The 17,111-nt window shown below is 62.5% G+C and overlaps 1 protein-coding gene across 3 annotated transcripts; it reads left to right on the top strand.

Moving 5' to 3' along the window:
• Positions 1-1,657: 1,657 nt before the first annotated feature.
• On the top strand, positions 1,658-16,819 carry FHOD1 (formin homology 2 domain containing 1). Of its 3 annotated transcripts, XM_084269970.1 has the most exons (25): positions 1,661-1,873; positions 7,525-7,631; positions 7,818-7,882; positions 9,143-9,210; positions 9,308-9,413; positions 9,593-9,687; positions 9,991-10,102; positions 10,195-10,289; positions 10,378-10,521; positions 10,602-10,816; positions 10,888-10,989; positions 11,251-11,274; positions 11,745-11,798; positions 12,245-12,411; positions 12,637-12,752; positions 13,365-13,544; positions 13,831-13,983; positions 14,142-14,324; positions 14,597-14,716; positions 14,903-15,064; positions 15,165-15,355; positions 15,441-15,633; positions 15,718-15,871; positions 15,957-16,133; positions 16,391-16,819. In XM_084269970.1, the coding sequence occupies exons 1-25, from the start codon at positions 1,703-1,705 to the stop codon at positions 16,471-16,473; spliced, it is 3,237 nt and encodes a 1,078-aa protein (XP_084126096.1). In that variant the 5' UTR covers positions 1,661-1,702; the 3' UTR covers positions 16,474-16,819. The 3 variants fall into 3 exon arrangements, with proteins under 3 accessions (XP_084126094.1, XP_084126095.1, XP_084126096.1); XM_084269968.1 differs by having other exon boundaries at positions 1,658-1,873; positions 12,637-13,544; XM_084269969.1 differs by lacking the exons at positions 11,251-11,274; positions 11,745-11,798 and having other exon boundaries at positions 1,659-1,873; positions 12,637-13,544.
• Positions 16,820-17,111: the final 292 nt, after the last annotated feature.

Below are 17,111 nucleotides of genomic sequence, written 5' to 3'. Positions count from 1 at the left end.
TGCTGGTGCCCCATGTCCTCCCCCAGTGCCCCTGCTCTCCCCAAATCCCCTCACCCTGGCTCAGTCTCCTGCAGCCACCAGATCCCCAGTCCCCCACCCCACCCAATCCCCATTCTGCTGCCATCTGAGAGCACCCATCCCCAGCACTGCCTGAGCACCAGCTGGGGAGCACCCCAGGGGGGACCCCATAGTTCCTGGGTTCCCCCCCATCTCTCCAGCCCTTCTCAGACACCTCAGGCTCCCACTTGCCCACTGACCCTGGGCCATCCCCTCTGCACAGGAGGTGCCCCATTTCACACATCCCCATGGTTCCCAGGGCCCCGTCTCCCTGTGTGGGCAGTGTGGGATACCCAGGTGACCCATGGAGTGGGGATGCCACCTGGCAGGGGGAAAGAAGGCATGCTGGCTGAGACCTTCACGGAGACCCAGCTTGGAGCTGTGTCCATGTCTCTGGAGCCAGGGCAGAGGGTCACCTTGTCTGGGCTGAGCCCTCTGGCTCATGACTATGGCATGGGCACCTTTGGATGCCAAGCCCCAGGCAGAGCCAGCTTGCAGAGGGGATTCACCTGCAGGATGGGTCCCCAGCAGCCCTGGCAGCATCACCTCTCCCAGCCTCTCTGACCCAGCACAGACACACAGCGGGCTGCAGCCACCCTGCCACCGGCTCCGGCCTGGAAAGGCAGCTCAGAAACGGTCTCCTGAGGGCTGGGGCTGGGAAGCTGCCTCCCTGCTCCACTTTTGAGTTGTCCAAGGTGTAATTAAAGCCCAGCTTTGCCTCCCCCGGGCTGGTTGCGCCACAGCCTGGTCTGTGCCGCTGCCTGGGAGGTTCTGTTTCTGCCAAAGCCAGTTCACTTTCAGTTTGCCTTGAACCACAGCCCAGCACGAGGAACCAGAGGACCCGGAGCCTTCCCCCTGCTCCCAGTGGCACCAAACTGTGGGCACAGTGGGGGCAGCTCAGCACAGACGCTCCAGCTCCGGGCAGCCCATGGAGTGGGGATGCCACCTAGCAGGGGGAAAGAGGGGATGCTGGCAGAGACCTTCATGGGGACACAGCTGGGAGCCTTTGCCTTGCTGGGTTGTTCTTCACACTGAAGTCCAGAAGCGCTGAGACCTTGCTGTGTCCCCAGCTCCACGCCTTGGATCCCCCCAGGGGTCCTGGCTTGCCTTTTTGTGCTCCTTTACGGGCCTCCATAGCCATGACAATGAACCCTGCGCGATGCCTCCCAGACACCCTCATTAGCCTCGGTACTCTGGATGCATCACGCCTTCGTTAGCATCAACACTGGCCTCGGAGCCTTTGCCCCACTGCTGGGGCGGTTCGGCTGCACCCCTGGCTCCGGGCTGCCCAGGTCCTCCCTCCGCCGCTTCCCCCAGCCCCAGACCGGGGAGTTCCCTTCCAGCCCGGGCTCCACTTCCCGGTGCCGAGCGGCCCCACCCTGCACCCGGGGGCGGCCCGGAACCCCGCCGGGCCCTGGTGCATCCCTGGCACCGGAGCGTCCCAGCCGAGCATCCCTCCGGGGCGCGACGCAGCCCCGGGTACCCCCGCGGGAGGGCGCCGGGACCCCGGGAGGCGTGACCCGGAACAGGGCGTGACTCCGGATCGGGCGTGGTCAGTAACGGGGCGCAGCCTGTGGCGGGGCGGGGCCCGGCGGACGTGGCCCCCGCTGGCTTCAGCCCGGGCGCAGCGGCCGCGGGGGCTGCCATGGCGGAGGCGGCGGTGCCGTGCCGGGTGCAGTACCTGGAGGACGCGGACCCCTTCGGCTGCGGCAGCTTCCCGGAGCCGCGGCGAGCTCCGGTTTACGCTGTGGCGGAGGCGCTGGCCCTGAGCGCGCAGCTGCCCGCCCTACACCGCCTGCTCGACGCCCCGCTGCCGGTGAGGGGGGAGCGGGGGCCGGGCGGGGAAAGCACCGTGCGGGGATCGGGGGGATCGGGGTGGGGGGGGAGATGATCGGCTGGGAGGAGCGGGGGAGTGCGGGGCAGGGTGGTGTGTCCCCCGGGCAGCGCTCCCGGTTTGAGTCACACGGGATACGTGAGCCTCCCCCTACCCCACGGGTGATGCCAGGGCTCTCGCCCGGCCCCGGATGAGTCGGCGTGTAGGAAGAGGATGTGCTTGCTCAGCGCAGGCAGGAACCCGGGCAGGGGGAAGCGGGACGGGGACATCCCCTCGTTGTCGGGGCCGAGCCGGGCAGCGTGCACCCCACCCGGCATCTCCCTTCCGCCTCCTCGGGCTACCGGGAGCGGGGCTGAGCCTGGACGGGGAGCGCACCGGCGGCTGCCTAAGGCCGGGGGCACGGCCGGCATCCCCCCGCTCGCTGCAGCTGGGAGGCGACGGTGGGGCGCGAAGGCCGCCGGCCCCTCGCTCCTCTGCTTCGGGGGCAGTTTTGCCGCCGGAGCGTGGCGCGGAAATGCGTGCTGAGCCATTTCCTCGGCGAGGGAGGAGGCAGGAGGCTTCCTCGCAAGACACACTGATGTCTTTGCTTGTGTGCGCCCTCAGACCCCATCCAGGCTGGGAGAGTGGGGGACCCACCCTCCTGGGTATCTTCATTTGGCATGATGCTTTCGGAGCATCCTTCACAGCACGTTTTCCTCCTTGTGGATGCAGAACCCAGCAGAGTTTGGGCAGTGGCACCGCAGGGTTGTAGGCACCAGAGGCTTCTCCAGGGCAGGCAGGAGGAGTGTGTCCTGCACAGAGCAGGACCGGGACGGGAGAGCCAGGGCAACGCAGGAAGGGGAAATCGGCTCAGTGTGCCTGGCCCTGAGCTTGCCGGTCTGCCTGAGGCGGGGGGGGGACGGATGGCTGTGAGACCTTTGTCTGCACCAGAAAACCCTCCCTTTTATCCCCCCTTTTCATCCTTCTTGGAGCAGAGCAGCAGTGTCTCATGTCATCGTCGTCATGGGATTTTTAGGTGGTGACTAAATGGAGTTTGTTTGGGAACAAACAGCCCCGAGACATGACGAATGGAGGGAACTCAAATGTCAGGCGTGTGCTCTCCTCCTCGGGCAGGAGCCGCCGGTAACGGCACCGCCAGCCCCGGGGTGCACAGGGGCTGGACACGGCCTTTCCGAGGGCAGGAGCACTGTGAGGAGGTCCCATGCCCAGCACAGGTGTGTCAAGCCTGGGGTTTAGGCTCTGTTCCCTGCCTAAGCCCAGCTCTGGGTGACTTTTTTCTGTAGCTTCTCTGCATTGCCCCATGCCAAAATCAAGCTCTGGGACCCTGCTCTGGGCTCATAAATCACATTCCTGGTTTATATAGGTTATGTAGCTTGTAAACCGTGCTGCCTTGGTTACATGGAGCTCAATCCTGGCCGGTGTCTTGAGTGTCAGGAGCCTCCCTCAGCAGGATTTGTACCCTGCGGCCTCCCAAACCACCCAGCTCAGTCCAGAGCTGGCACCCCAGAGCCATGTAGATGTCATTACCCTGGCACGACCAGCCAAAACTTCCCTCGGTGCCCCTTGTGCCAGGTAGTGCTCAGCTCCATTCCTCACTGCCCTAAAATTAGTAACTGAGCAGTCAGATTTTTCCCAAGGAACTGGCTGGAAAAAACTTCAGCTGGGGATGCCCGGTGCCAGGTTTGTCCCGAGGTGACATGCGCTGGGCAGGATGCCCAGAGCTGCCAAGCTTCGGGAGGAGGGTGCAATGACCAGTGTGGAGCTGGGCTGGGGGAGCAGCCTGTGTCATCCTCAGACCAAGCTGCAAGCACCCAGGAGAGGAGCTGCCGTGGGGCACTGGCCGCATCCTGCCCTCCCTGCGCGCAGCAGAGCTGCTCCCCGAGCTGGGAGCAGCCTGGAGATGATGAACAGGAGGCTTCTCACGCAGGCACCGCTGCCTCGAACAGCCTGTCCTGCCCTGTGACACCCTCAGCGCTTCCTCTCCCCTGAGCTGGGCTCTGATGGCTTTTTCATGCTCTCCGGAAGGCGTGTTTGTGCTTGAAAATACCTTCCCGCTTTGTTTGCCGCCGCATTGTTCAGCTCCAGCCCGATACTTATCTTCTCCTGCTTTCCAGCATTTTCCCAGTACCCTTGGGTGATGCTCTCCCTGGGCAGGGAGGGGTTCTGAGCCTCCTGAACCGCAGGCAGGATTTTTTTAGGGCAGATTTATCTTGTGTTTATTTGGCTGTCCCCAAAGGCCACTGCACTCCCTTGCCCCCCCCCCACCCCCCACCCAGTACTATCTCACCTCTCAATCTAGGGATTTCTTCCAAACAATTGCAAAACCCAACACACTGGAGCTTTGCATTCCCCTTCCTCCCCCCGGAAACCTGGGGAAGAGCAAACAGCTCACTGGCCTCTGTGCCATGAGTTCACCCTTCCGCTCGGACTTGATAGAGGCGAGCTGCTGGGGTGACCTTGGTGTGAAGCCCATCCCACTGGCTTTCCTCATCCTCTGGTTCCTAACTGGCTCAAGGAGGTGGGGGAGTGGGGGTGGGGCTTCACCAGGGGTCTTTTCCCCTCTTTTACCAGGCACAAAAGTGGTGAGGTGGGGGTCATACTCCTCTGTTGGCTTCTTGATGAATGCTTGGAGCTGGATTGTTGGTGTTCAGCAGCCTTGGGCTCTCCTTGGCTCCTGGTGTGGTCCTGGGGCAGGAGCTGGGAATGGGTGTTGGTGCCATGGCTGACCACTTGCCAGGACTGGGGTACCAGTGCTGGGAAACGAGGGGTCTCAGTGAGCAGTGAGCCTGGCTGGCGAGCTTCGAGAGGGACGTGTGTGTGGGTCACCTCCAGACATCCCTCCTGGCCTGAGCATTTAGTTATTCCCCCCCCCCAGTGATAAGGCAGTGGCAGTGCTCCCATCCACTTGCTGCCATCCATCAGGCAGGAGCTGGCAGGAGGTAGCGACCCAGCAATAAACACCCCTCGTAGCCCTGAAACCGAATCACGGTGACCCTGCTTGGTTGCTGGCATTACTCCTGCTCCACACCATCCATCCGTGTGTCTTGGATCCATCCATCCATGTGTTTTGGGAGGGTGAGCAGAGGCTTGTGATGCCAGCTGCTTCTGACCCATCGGTGCCTTTAAATGCTCCTCGGCTGGAGATAACAATACAATTTTTGCTATGGTTTCCCCATAGCCCTCTAGAAAAGGGCTGTGGCAATGTTGGGAAACTGTGGTTGCTGCAATGAGAGTGTTAGAGGTGGGGGGAAAAGTGTTTCCTCCACTGGCAGATAAAGAGGATATTCAGTGCCCGGCCGTGGAGCATCCTCCGGCGTGGGAGTGGAGCAGGAAGATAGGATGCTGTGTGGGGAGGATAATTCCCCCACAGTTCGGGGAGGGGGCAGGGCTGCTCTGGGGCTGTCTGGACTATCTGTCTTTTCTTGGCTTGGTGCTTGTGTCCTTTCTGAGCTTCGAAGCCGAGTGTGTGATCAGGGACATCCGTGTGCTTCCTCCTTTCCCATCCAGCCCAGGGTGGATGGATGACACCAGTGCTGTCATGGGGTGCCTGGGGCACCCAGGAGCCACGGGCTGGAGGTGTGAGCGTGGGACAGTGCTCTCCCACTTTGCCTGCAAGTCCCCATGCCCTCCAAGCCCAGCTCATTTTCGGATGGCTCTGCAGGCTGGAGATGGTTGTTTCACAGCTGCCCTGCGCTGGGATCTGTCCATACCCCCTGGCTCCAACGTGTCACCCCCATCAGCGTGGCCCTGAGGTCTGGACTTGGATCCTACATGGGTCAGAACCTCATGGGAGGGCTCGGGAGCAACTCTGTGGGGCAGTCAGTGCTCTCTGGTGCGGAAGTGCTGCCCCAGGGTTTTGGCAGGGCAGTGTGAGCCTGGGACAGCCCATCCGTCCCTGGGGGCTGGTGACTGCCAGGGGGGGTCACAGCTACCCCCGGGCCCGGCGCTCGGAGCATCCCTGGTGGGGAGTGCTGCCAAGCTCTCACATGGGAAATGCCCGGGGTCACAGCCCAGGGGTTCGGCCTCCCCCACCAGCTGGGACATGTCACCAGCCCCGGAAGGAGCTGGGGGTGTTAACTCTGGTTTGCTGGGGCTCTGGCAGCCCAGAGAAGGCAAAGCTTTAGTGCTGGAGCTGTGAGTGGCTCTTCGCTGTGTTTGAATGCCTGGGAGGATGCCTGTGGGGATGCCCAGGAGGATGGAGGGAAGCAGAAAGGGTCTCTTGTGGCTTCTTTTCCCCAGGAAGGTGCAGGAGAGATCTTCCATGCCCACAAGGATGCAGGAATGCCTGGGAGGATACCAGGAAGGATGCAGGGATACCAGGGAGGATGCAGAGATGTCTGGGAGGATGCCCGGGAGGATGGAGGGATGCCCAGGAGGATGGAGGGATGCCCAGGAGGATGCAGGGATGCCCAGGAGGATGCAGGAGAGGTCTCCCACTCCCAGGAGGAGGCAGGGATTCCCAGGAGAGCCCTTTCCCAGTGCAGGAATTAAAGCTTTCCCCAGCAAGCAAACCCTGGAGGGGGTGTGGGGGGGTGTCAGCCTTAATGATCCTCACAGTGGAGGCAGAACTGGTGGCCAAGAGCCTGGTGCCAGCAGCCTGTGTTTGGCACAAGTTGCCATGGCTGGCTGGCACGGCCAGCACCCACGGGAGGTGGAGTGAGACACTGACACCCTAACGACCACGTCCAGCCCAACGACAGAGCCCTGCCCAGTGGCCCATTAGTCAAGGTAATTATTTGAATGCACGTGGCAATGTTTTTCCTTTGCCCTCTGGTTTTAACGCCCCACGCACGGTGAAGCCGTGTGGTTGAGCTCTTGCACAATCCCAGGACTCCAGGAGATGGGGCTTTCGTGGAAAGCACCCTCAGGGAGAGGTAGGAGCTGTACCCAGTGTGGCAGTGGGTCACTGGCCTGCCCTGGGGAAGGGTTTTATATAAAGCCCAATAATAGGGTTACTCGCAATTTGCTCCCCCCAGGAGACCTGCCTGGGTGCTGTGGGGTGCTGCTGGGTCCCAGGAGGCTCTGGGGCTTTGTGGGTGCTGTGCCTGGAGCACCTCTGGGTGCCGTGCCTGCTGGCTGGGATGCTGTACGTGGACTTTGGGGGGGATGCCCACGCCCCAGGCTGTGTTTTTCCCTGTCCTGCTGGAAGATGCCATGTGGCAGCAGACTGAGCTGGAGGGGAATGTCCCTGTAGGCTCTGCCCTGCTTTGGGGTGTCTCTACCCAGGCTGGGTGCCTTGGCAGTTCCCCACAGACCCAGTGCCCGCAGGCAGAGGCGATTCATCCACCCTGGGAGAAGATGGATCCTGCCCTGGTCACACCCTGCTGAAGGGGGGAGCCTGAGGAGGTGGATCAGCCTCTTGCAGTGGCTCCTGACCAAGGGCTTGCCAAAAAGCCTGCAGGAGCGGGGCCGCCCTTGCTCTGCCTTTCCCCAGCCTGGGGCTCTGTGTTTTTCCCAGTCACCTACCAGGCTGGGGTCAGGGTGCCAGGGGAGAGGGTGGGACCTGCCACCCTGCTGCGGGATGCAGCTGCCTGGCGGGTTTGATGTGGGTGGGAGGGTGACCCGGGGGTGCTGCATCATCCGGGAGGGCTGTGGGGGCCATGGGGGCTCAGCTGGGCTGTCTGCATCCCCAGCTGGAAGACTGCACGCTGCAGGTCTCGCCTTCGGGACACTACCTGGACCTCGACTTGTCCCTGCTGGAGCAGAAAGATGATCTGGAGGGTTTCTATGAGGAGGTCAGGTGAGGCATGTGGGGTGCCCGAGCCATGCAGGGGTGGGATGTTGGGACCCCACACACACACGTGAGCCCCAGCGGCTGCGGGTGAGGGACTGGCAGCCACGGTGGTCCTGCTGCAGGTGGTCCTGCTGCAGGTGGTCCTGCTGCAGGTGCTCATGTGTTGTTCTCCCCCACACACCCCCCCTCTAGGAAGGGGAGACGGCCAACGCTGATCCTGCGCACGCAGCTCTCCGTCCGAGTCCACGCCATTATCGGTGAGTCGGGGCTGCTGGTGCCTCAGCCTCCTGGACACGCTGGGGGTTTGGTCTCCATGCTGGGTTTTGGCTGGGCTTTTCACCATGGAGATATGGAGCGATACAGCCCGGGGCTGCCCTGTCTCTGTAACCCCTCCCAGAGGTGGGGGAATGGTCCCCACAGGGCTGGTGGGGACCCGCTGGGTCCATAGGCAGAGACTTTTGGCTTTTCAGCTGGGAACCCACTGGGGACACTCCAGGTCATTGGGATGAGCTCTAAGCTTTGGAGATGGAACTGGTAGCTCTAGCTGGGCAGAAAGCATTGCCACGGCTTTGGGGATCCTGTGACATATTTGGGAGTCTCCAGCCTTCTTTTCTCCGTAGTGGGATGAGGAAAAGAGGTGCTGAGCAGGGCAAGGCCAGCCGGGCATCGGCTCCCCGAGCCGCGCGGGAAGGGGCACGGCACAGAGCCCTCTCCCCACAGGAAGGCCGGGGTCAGGCTCGTGCCCTTTGCCTGCAGTTCCCAGGCTCTGACTGAGCTCCAGGCTGCTCTGCTTTCCGTCTCAGCTGCTCTGACAAGCCAATAAGGGAGGGGAGGAGGGTGGTGGGACATGGTGTTTTACAGAACCCCGGTCGGCGTGGCGGGGGGACTCCTCACACAGTGTGTCACAGCTCAAAGCCTGGCCCATGTACCCCAGGATGCTTGGATAACTTGGTCTGTGATGCAGGAAGCGCTGGCTCCTGATGCCTTTGGCCTTGGCTCATTGGAGCAGGGCTTTTCAGCTTCCCCTTGCCCCAGCTGTAGTGTCCAGCCAGCCAGCCTCCAGCCCAGTGACTGTCCTGTTGTCCCCGAGCAGCTGGCATCACGCTGCCATCCTTCCCAGCCCACTGAAGCCACCGAGCTCCTGGGGGCTCTGGGACGGAGCTGTGCTTGAGGAGGGACGGCTAAAAGTAGCTCAAACATGTTCCTGTTTGTACTCTCTGCAGGAAACCAGAAGAGATATTTATGCCACACACAAAAAAAAAGACAAGAAAAAAAGGAAACAGGGAGGTGGCAGGGCTGAAATAACCAGTTGTGGAGCCACAGCTGCTTCCACAGAGTGTCTGACAGCCTGGCAGAGCCGGCATCCTGCAGTGACAGCGCAAGGCCTGAGCAGGATGCTGGGTTTTCCCAGGATGCTGGATCTTCCCAGGATGCTGGATTTTCCCAGGCAGCTGGGAGTGTCTCAGAGCCCCGGTTCAGCATCATTGTGCCGCATCTCTCCTGTCCTTTCCTTCCAGAGAAGCTGTACAACTCCCAGGGGCCGGAGCTGCGGCGATCCCTCTTTTCCCTCAAGCAGCTCTTCCAGGTACGGTGATGCCAGCGGGAGGGTTGGGGCAGGGGGGGAGCTGGCTGCACCCCTCTGGCTCCCCACGCTGTGGTAACGCCTGGTCTTCACCTCACAGGAGGACAAGGACCTGGTGCCGGAGTTCGTGAACCTGGAGGGGTTGACGTGTCTGATCAAAGTGGGGGCAGAGGCCGACCAGAACTACCAGAACTACATCCTGCGGGGTGGGTGTCTCCTGGGGGGATGGGTGCAGCTGGCACTCAGGGTGGGGGGTGTGAGTGGACAAGTCTGCCCAGGCTACCTTGAGGGCAGCTGCCAGACGTTGTCCTTGTTATGGTGATGCCCTGCTGTCACCCTGCCTGCCACACCCCTGCTGTCACCCTACCCACTCTCTGCCTTGCAGCCTTGAGCCAGATCATGCTCTTTGTGGACGGGATGCTGGGTGTCATCAACCACAATGAGACGGTCCAGTGGCTCTACACGCTGTCAGGAAGCCCGGTAAGCCCCCCCTGCTGCCCTTGAGGGTCTGCCCTCCCCACTATGCTTTACCCCACCCTCTGCCTTCAGGCTTGGTGCTTTTGGGTGTGGTCAGTCCCACTCCCACCCACCTGGAAGTCACATGGGGTCCTCAGAGCTCCTTGTCCCAATGTGATGGGATGTTCTTGCTCCTGGGCATGGAGCTTGACTATGAGGATCCCCCCACCTTGGCCATCAGCATCACAGCTGGGGGCTGGTCCCTGCTGCCACAACAAAGCCCCCAGCCCCAGGGCACAGGTGCAGCCACTGCCATCCCTTTCCCAGTTTCGCTTGGTGGTGAAGATGGCGCTGAAGCTGCTGCTGGTGTTCGTGGAGTACACGGAGCCCAATGCCCTGCTCCTCATCCTTGCTGTCAACACCGTGGACCAGGCAAGAGGTGGGTGCAGACCCAGAGGTCCTTGCTGGGAAGCAGTGTGTCCCCTCCCCAGCCATGGCCCGCCTGTCACCTTTGTGTGTGGCTTTTCTCAGGCACGTGCCCATGGTCCAACCTGATGTCCATCCTGGAGCAACGCAACGGGGCTGACACGGAGCTGCTGGTGTTCGCCATGACACTGATCAACAAGGTCCCAGGGGGGTGGCAGCATGTCCTTGTGACACCGTGCTGGTGGGGCTCAGCCTGGGTCCCAGCAGTGTCCCTCCCGTCCTGCTCAGACGCTGGCGGCTCTCCCAGACCAAGACACCTTCTACGACGTGACGGACTGCCTGGAGCAGCAGGGCATGGAGCGGGTGGTCCAGCAGTACCTGGGCAGCAAGGGCACCGACCTCGACTTGAAGCAGCAGTTCATGCTCTATGAGGTGAGTGGGGCCACGTGCCACGTCCTGGGGTGGCAGGGGGGGGCTGTGCCTGGTGCCATGTCCCCCTGGCCCCTCTGCAGAGTGCTCTCAAGCTGGAGGATGGCCTGGAAGAGCCGCCCGCGGGAGGACGCAAGGAGCGGAGGAGGACGGACGACGGACGACGCGGGTGGCGATCCCAGGGCAGCTGCCCGGAGCCCAGCCCTGATGCCCAGCCACTGCTGGGGTCCCCCAGCACCCCCAAGGAGCCACCCACTGAGGACACCCCAGCTGTCCCTGCACCGAGCAGCCCAGCAGCGTAAGTGCCGGGGCTGGGGCGGGGGCAGCGCTGTGGGACCCACCCTTGATCCCCATCACCCCATCTTTCAGCCCCAGCCCTGGCAGCGCCTGCAGCAGCGTGCGGCTGGCCCTGGCCTGCCCCCCCACTGAGAAGGAGCAGCCCCCGGGCCCAGGCGAGCGCAGCGTCTACAAGTAAGTAGCCAGGAGAGGATGAGTGTGGGGGGGGGTCCCTTGTGGCTGTGGGGCAGCGTGGAGAAAGAGGGTCTGGGCAGGCACTGGGACTGGAGAGAGGTGTTGTGGGGGAGAGGGTTTGGGGGCATCAGAGAGGGTCCGACCAGGGGCTCCAGGGCATCCTTCAGGCGCACTTGGCTCTGCTCCTGCTCCTCCTTGCTCCTCCTCGTTTTCCACGCTTGCCCTCTCCTCTGCCCACTCTTTCTATCTTTCCTTTTGCAGGCTGCACCAAGCTGCCCCTGAATGGTAAGTGCCCGGGCTCTGCATGCGTGTGCTCCCTCCCTCCCGGCGCGATGCTCCTTGCGCCCACCTTGCTGCCCCCCATCCTTCAAGCTCTGCCTGCGGGACCTCGATCTGCTCCCCTTCAGCGCCAGCACCTCCCATGGGGTCACAGCACCCTCTCATCCCTCCTCTGATCCCCCCCACCCTGGGGTGAATTGTCCCCTCTGGGGGTGGTACAGCCCACCATGGAGCTGGCATCACCATCCTGGTGGAAAACTGGGTGGTACCGGTGGGATAGACAGTGCCCAGCCCCACCAGCACCCAGGCAGGAGAGGACTTGCTGGGGCTCTCTGTGCTCCCCAGGGATGTGGGGTGATGGCAGGACAAGGGTCCCACACTAGAGATGTGGTGCGTGCAGGACGCATGAGCTCCTGGGGTGCAGGGGAGGGGGCAGCTGGCAATGGGGGGGGGGGCTAACCCCTCTTTTCCCTCAGGCAGGAGGATAACCCCTCCTTGCATGGGGACAAGCCTGTTTTGAGGAGGTTTGAGTAAGTAGAGGCATGCGTGTGTCTCCAGGCATGCGCTTCCTCGGGCTGGTGCCCTGCTGGAGGCATCTGGGCTCCAGTCACACAGGGCATGAGGAGCAGGAGGGTCCCCACGGGTCTCTGCCTGGGACCCCTCCTGGGTTTTGCAGCTTTTTGGATGAGGGTGGCAAGGAGTGCTGGGTCCATTGGGACCAATGGGTGATGGTGACACCCCGATGGCACGAGCCTTTGGTGGGGCCGTGGTGCTCCTGTCCCTGAGCTGTGGTGGCATCGCTGGTCTCTCTTTAGGGCTTGGAGGAGGTCAAAGCCTCCAGGTCCTTGATGTGAGGTGGCCAGTGCCAGGGGTTTCTGTGCTGTGGGGCTGGCTGTGCGGTGTGGCATGGCGTGGTGTGCCCATTGTCCCCATCCCTCCCCCTCGCTCCCAGCCAACGTCTGCCCCTGTCTTGCAGAGCTCGCTTCTTGGAGAACCTGGCCGCAGCCCAGAAGGAGAAGATCTCTTCCATGGCCAAGGGACGGCTTGATGTCCTTGGTGATGCTGTGCTGGAGCGTCCTACCTCTCTCCCGTGGGACAAGGACAGCGGCACCCCCGCGCCTGGGGTGGAGCCACCCAACATAAGTAGGTGGTGCCAGGGTGCATGCTCCCCACTCTGGGCTCATCGGGGTCCCTGGGGTGGTCATTAGTGTCCCCTCTGTCCCCAGCCCACACCTACAACGCCCAGAGCCACGGTGGAGCTGTGTGGTACCTCTCTGTCCCACGTGGAGCACTGGTGTGCCAGCTGACCCCAGCTCCACGTGCCAGCCCCTCCGAGAGGACTACCCAGCCTCCCCTCTCTCCCTGCAGGGTCCAGCCTGGCCCAGCCAGACACCACCGACTCCTGCAGCACCATCTCCTCCGACACCAAGTTTATGCTGGACATGCTCTACGCCAAGGGCTCCTCGGAGCCAAGGAGAGAGAAGGTCCTCTCCAAGATCCCACCGTCCTCCCTGGTCCAGGGGGAGGTGGAGGTGGATGCCACAGGAGGTGGCAGCTGGGAGCAGGAGGGTGCCCGGCCCTGTGGCAGGACTCTGGACGGGCCGGTGGCCAGTGCCCATGCCAAGCTGGCACGTGCCGTGTCCGGCGTAGATGCTGAGGCCCACAAGCAGAAGCTGGAGAACACTGGGATGATGCCCATCAAGAAGGATGTGGAGCTGACGTGGGAGCGCCTGGAGGCCACCCCTGTGCAGCTGAAGATCAAGGACCTGGACTTCACCGATCTGGGGGAAGAAGAAGACTTTGACATCCTGGACACGGGGCCCGTGGCCAATGGCTCCTTCCTCCCTCCTAGCATTGAAGCAACGAGCGCTGGAGCTCTCACAGTTCCTCCTCCACCTCCTGCTGTCCCTGGCTGCCCACCACCTCCACCCCCACCTCCACCCCCACCTCCTGCAGTCCCTGGTTGCCCACCACCTCCACCCCCACCTCCTGCTGTCCCCGGCTGCCCACCACCTCCACCCCCACCTCCTGCAGTCCCTGGCTGCCCACCACCTCCAGGGCTGCCAGGCTCCTCAGCAACAGATGGTCCCTCCCAGGCCAAGAAGAAGAGGACAGTGAAGCTTTTCTGGAAGGAGCTGAAGCAGCTGCATGGCTCTGTGGGGCCAGGCAGGTTTGGCCAGGAGACACTGTGGGCAACCCTGCAGAATGTTGAGGTCAATACTGCCAAACTAGAGCATCTCTTCGAGTCACGGTCAAAGGAAGTGCCAGCTTCAAAGGTACCATCAGCCAAGGGGTGGGAGGAAGGCTGTTAGTTCCTGTGGGGACCCAAGGCATGCACTGTCACCCCCAACACTGTGCTGAGGATGGGTTCCCATCTGATCAGGGACCTGGTGGTGGGTCAAACCTGCACATTTCACGCCCAGAGGCTTGGTGAGGGTGGTGATGGGCAACATGTGAGTTTGACCCACCACCAGGTCCCTGATCAGCTTCCCCTGCCTGTAGGGTTTTGGGGAAGGCGAGCCCTTTGCCTGTCTGTCCCCACCCATCTTGTCCTCTTTGCAGAAGGCTATCGATGGGAAGAAGGTGGTGGTGGTGCTGGATCCCAAGAGGAGCAACGCCATCAATATTGGCCTCACGGTGCTGCCACCCGTGCACATCATCAAGACAGCTGTGCTGAACTTCGATGAGTTTGCAGTCAATAAGGAAGGGATTGAGGTGAGTGTGAGAGAAGCTCAGCCCCTCGAAGGTCATCAAGTGGGTCGTTTCCCCTGGCCAGGAGGACTCCATGCCATGGCACCTGTGATGCCAGCCCTGAGGCGACACATCTCACAGTGGCACGTCTGGGGTCTGACACACGTCTCTGCCTGCTCCAGAAAATCCTGACCATGGTCCCGACTGAGGAGGAGAAGCAGAAGATCCAGGAGGCCCAGTTGGCCAACCCTGACGTACCCTTGGGCTCTGCAGAGCAGTTCCTGCTCGCTCTGTCTTCCATCAGCGACCTCACGGCCAGGCTCCAGCTCTGGGCCTTCAAGCTGGACTATGAGAGCCTAGAGCAGGTACAGAGCCATGTAGTCCATCTGCCCTCTGCCCTCCCACCACTGCCAGCCCCAGTGGTGCTGAGCACTGAGCCAAGCGTGTTCCTGGTGGGGACCAGCCATGTCCAGGTACAGGAGGTGCTGTCCTGGCCGGGGACAGGCTGTAGGGCCCCAAGGCAAGCATGGGCTTGGGTTGGCCATGAGGTGGTTGTCCTCATGGGCCAGGGAAAATGCTGAAGCTCCCAAGGAAGAAGGTGGCCAAGGGGGTCTCACCTGCCTCTGTCCTCACCCAGGAGATTGCAGAGCCACTCTTTGATCTGAAGGTGGGCATGGAGCAGCTGGCCAGAAATCACACCTTCAAGTGCATCCTGGCCACACTGTTGGCCATGGGCAACTTCTTGAACGGCTCCCAGGTGAGAGGAGCAGGGTGTGGGGGGGAAGTGGCCTGTCTTGAGCACTGCAAGACCGGGTCAGGCACGGTGCACAGGTACCCAAGAGGGACCGTGAGAAGCCTGGGGTGGTGTCTGGAGCTGGGTGGTGCTGGTGGGGGCCTGGTGGGTCTGCAGACCGGAGGTCTGCTCAGTCCTTTGGGGTTTCAGAGCAGAGGCTTTGAGCTGGGCTACCTGGAGAAGGTCTCGGAAGTGAAGGACACGGTGCACCGGCAGTCCCTGCTCCACCACCTTTGCCAGATGGTGGTAGAGAAGTTCCCAGAAACCACTGACCTCTACTCAGAGATCGCCTCCATCACCCGCTCTGCCAAGGTGAGGCAAGGAAGACCACACCTGGGCAAGGCCAGAGGGTGGGTCCTACAGCTGCCCAGCTCCACCAGCACAGCCCGGAGCTGACGTCTGACTCCTCCAGGTTGACTTTGATGAGCTGGCCAACAGCCTGGTGCAGCTGGAGCGGAGGTGCAGGGCCTCCTGGGACAACCTGAAAGTGATTGCCAAGCACGAGACCAAGCCGGTGCTGAAGAGCAAACTGACAGACTTCCTGAAGGACAGCACCCAGCGCATTGTGGTCTTGAAGGTGGTTCACAGGCGCGTCCTCAACAGGTCGGTGGCTTGAGGTCTCCTGGGGACGTGAGGGGAACCCCTGGGGGGTCCCGCTGGTGGCCGGCTGTGACCGCTGTCCCTGCAGGTTCCACTCCTTCCTGCTGTACCTGGGGTACCCCGCCAGCGTGGCGCGGGACGTGAAGGTGACGCCCATCTGCAAGCTGCTGCGGGAGTTCGCCCTGGAGTACCGCACCAGCCGGGAGCGGGTCCTGCAGCAGCAGAAGAAACGGGCCGCCCACCGCGAGCGCAACAAGACCCGGGGCCGCCTCATCACTGAGGTATGGGGGTGCTGGGCTGGCTTGCCAAGGTGATGCCCCCCTTCCCCCAGGTCCCTGACACCCCCCCCTCTCCTCCTACTGCAGACCGAGAAGTTCTCTGGCATCGCCGAAGCTGCTTTGCCGCCTGCTGTGGTGTCCACTGGCCCTGAGAGGCAGATGGAAGCGGGTCATGAGAGCATGAAGAGCCTGCTGACCTCCCCCACGGATGGCCCTGCCCGCCGCAGTCGGGCCAGCCAAGGTAGGAGCGGGGTGGTGGAGACAGCGGAGGCGTGCCTGGCTGCCTGGTCACGGCTCATGCCGGTGTCCCCATTGTCCCTGCGCAGGGACAGGGCACACCACCCCGGCCCAGGGCTCTCCAGCCCAGGAAGACGTTCCCAGCTCCCCAGATGATGCTTCCGATGAAATCATGGACCGGCTGGTGAAATCGGTGACTCACAACGCCAACCCCCGGCCCTGCGCCAACAAGGAGCGCAGGAGGTCCCGCGGCAATAGGAAGTCCTGTAAGTCCCATCCCTGTCCCCAAGCTCTGCCCCGTCCCCATGCCCTGTCCCATCTTTGTATCTACATCCCTATGCCCTGTCTCACCTCTGTGTCCTTGTCCCCGTGTCCTGCCTGGCTCCTTCCCCACCAGCCACCCCTGATGTCCCCTATGGAGATCAGACCTTGCTGCTGTACCCCATTGCCTCCCCTCTCCTGCATGCCATGGGCACCGTGGCCGGGCAGGCAGTGCCACTGCCCCCCTCTCCTCTTCCCGCAGTGAGACGGACGCTGAAGAGCGGGCTCAGTGACGATCTGGTGCAGGCGCTGGGCCTGGGGAGGGCCCCTGGCATGGAGGTTTGAGAGGGCTGAGGGGGCTCGTGCTGCTCCCCACCGCCAGCAGCCCCTGGGGAAGGACATGGTGGCAGCCGCTGCCGCTCCAGGACTGACACGCTCTGCACCCTTGGCCTTGCTTTGCCCTGCTGACCTCCAGGTCCCAGAGGTGGGGACAGCAGGATGGGAGCACTGCTCCGTGGTGGCAGGGATGGAGGATGCTCAGTGCCCCTGCCTGGACACAGAGACTCGGGGTTCAGACATGGAGATGTGGGGTTCAGCTTCTCAACAGTATTGGAGGGGTCAAGGGGCTGGACCCAGACCCTCTCGGTGACCTGGGTCTGGGCCATGGCTGCTGTAGCAATAAAGCGACTTGTCACGCTGCTGGTGTCCCTCATCCCTGCACCCAGGTCACCTCGCTGCTGGGCTGGGCTGCTGGAGGCTCTCAACACTGTGGGCTGGAGCCAGCAATGCTGAGGGTGGTGGCAGGGGCAACAGGGTGCTGGTCTCTTCTGCAGCCCTGGGGAAGCCATCACTGTGGTCCTGAGCAGGACCTGGGTGCTGCCAGCAACATCCCCAGGGAGCTGCGTGTCCCCTGAGGAGCCTGCAACAGCTGGGGTGATGTGGTACCCACCCTGGGCCAAGCCAGCATCCCTCCTGCTGCCCGG

The sequence above is a fragment of the Gallinula chloropus genome (assembly GCF_964237585.1).
Source record: "Gallinula chloropus genome assembly, chromosome: 13".
Taxonomy (NCBI): Eukaryota; Metazoa; Chordata; class Aves; order Gruiformes; family Rallidae; genus Gallinula; species Gallinula chloropus.
This window is presented reverse-complemented; position numbering and strand designations above follow the sequence as displayed.

What these genes read in the sequence shown, in the direction of transcription:
- FHOD1 (XM_084269968.1), top strand. Translation starts at nt 1,703, where the DNA reads ATGGCGGAGGCGGCGGTGCCGTGCCGGGTGCAGTACCTGGAGGACGCG. An exon ending in GCACCGAGCAGCCCAGCAGC is followed by an intron (nt 10,817 to 10,887) that starts GTAAGTGCCGGG and finishes CCCATCTTTCAG; the next exon opens with CCCCAGCCCTGGCAGCGCCT. An exon ending in CCGCGGCAATAGGAAGTCCT is followed by an intron (nt 16,134 to 16,390) that starts GTAAGTCCCATC and finishes CTCTTCCCGCAG; the next exon opens with TGAGACGGACGCTGAAGAGC.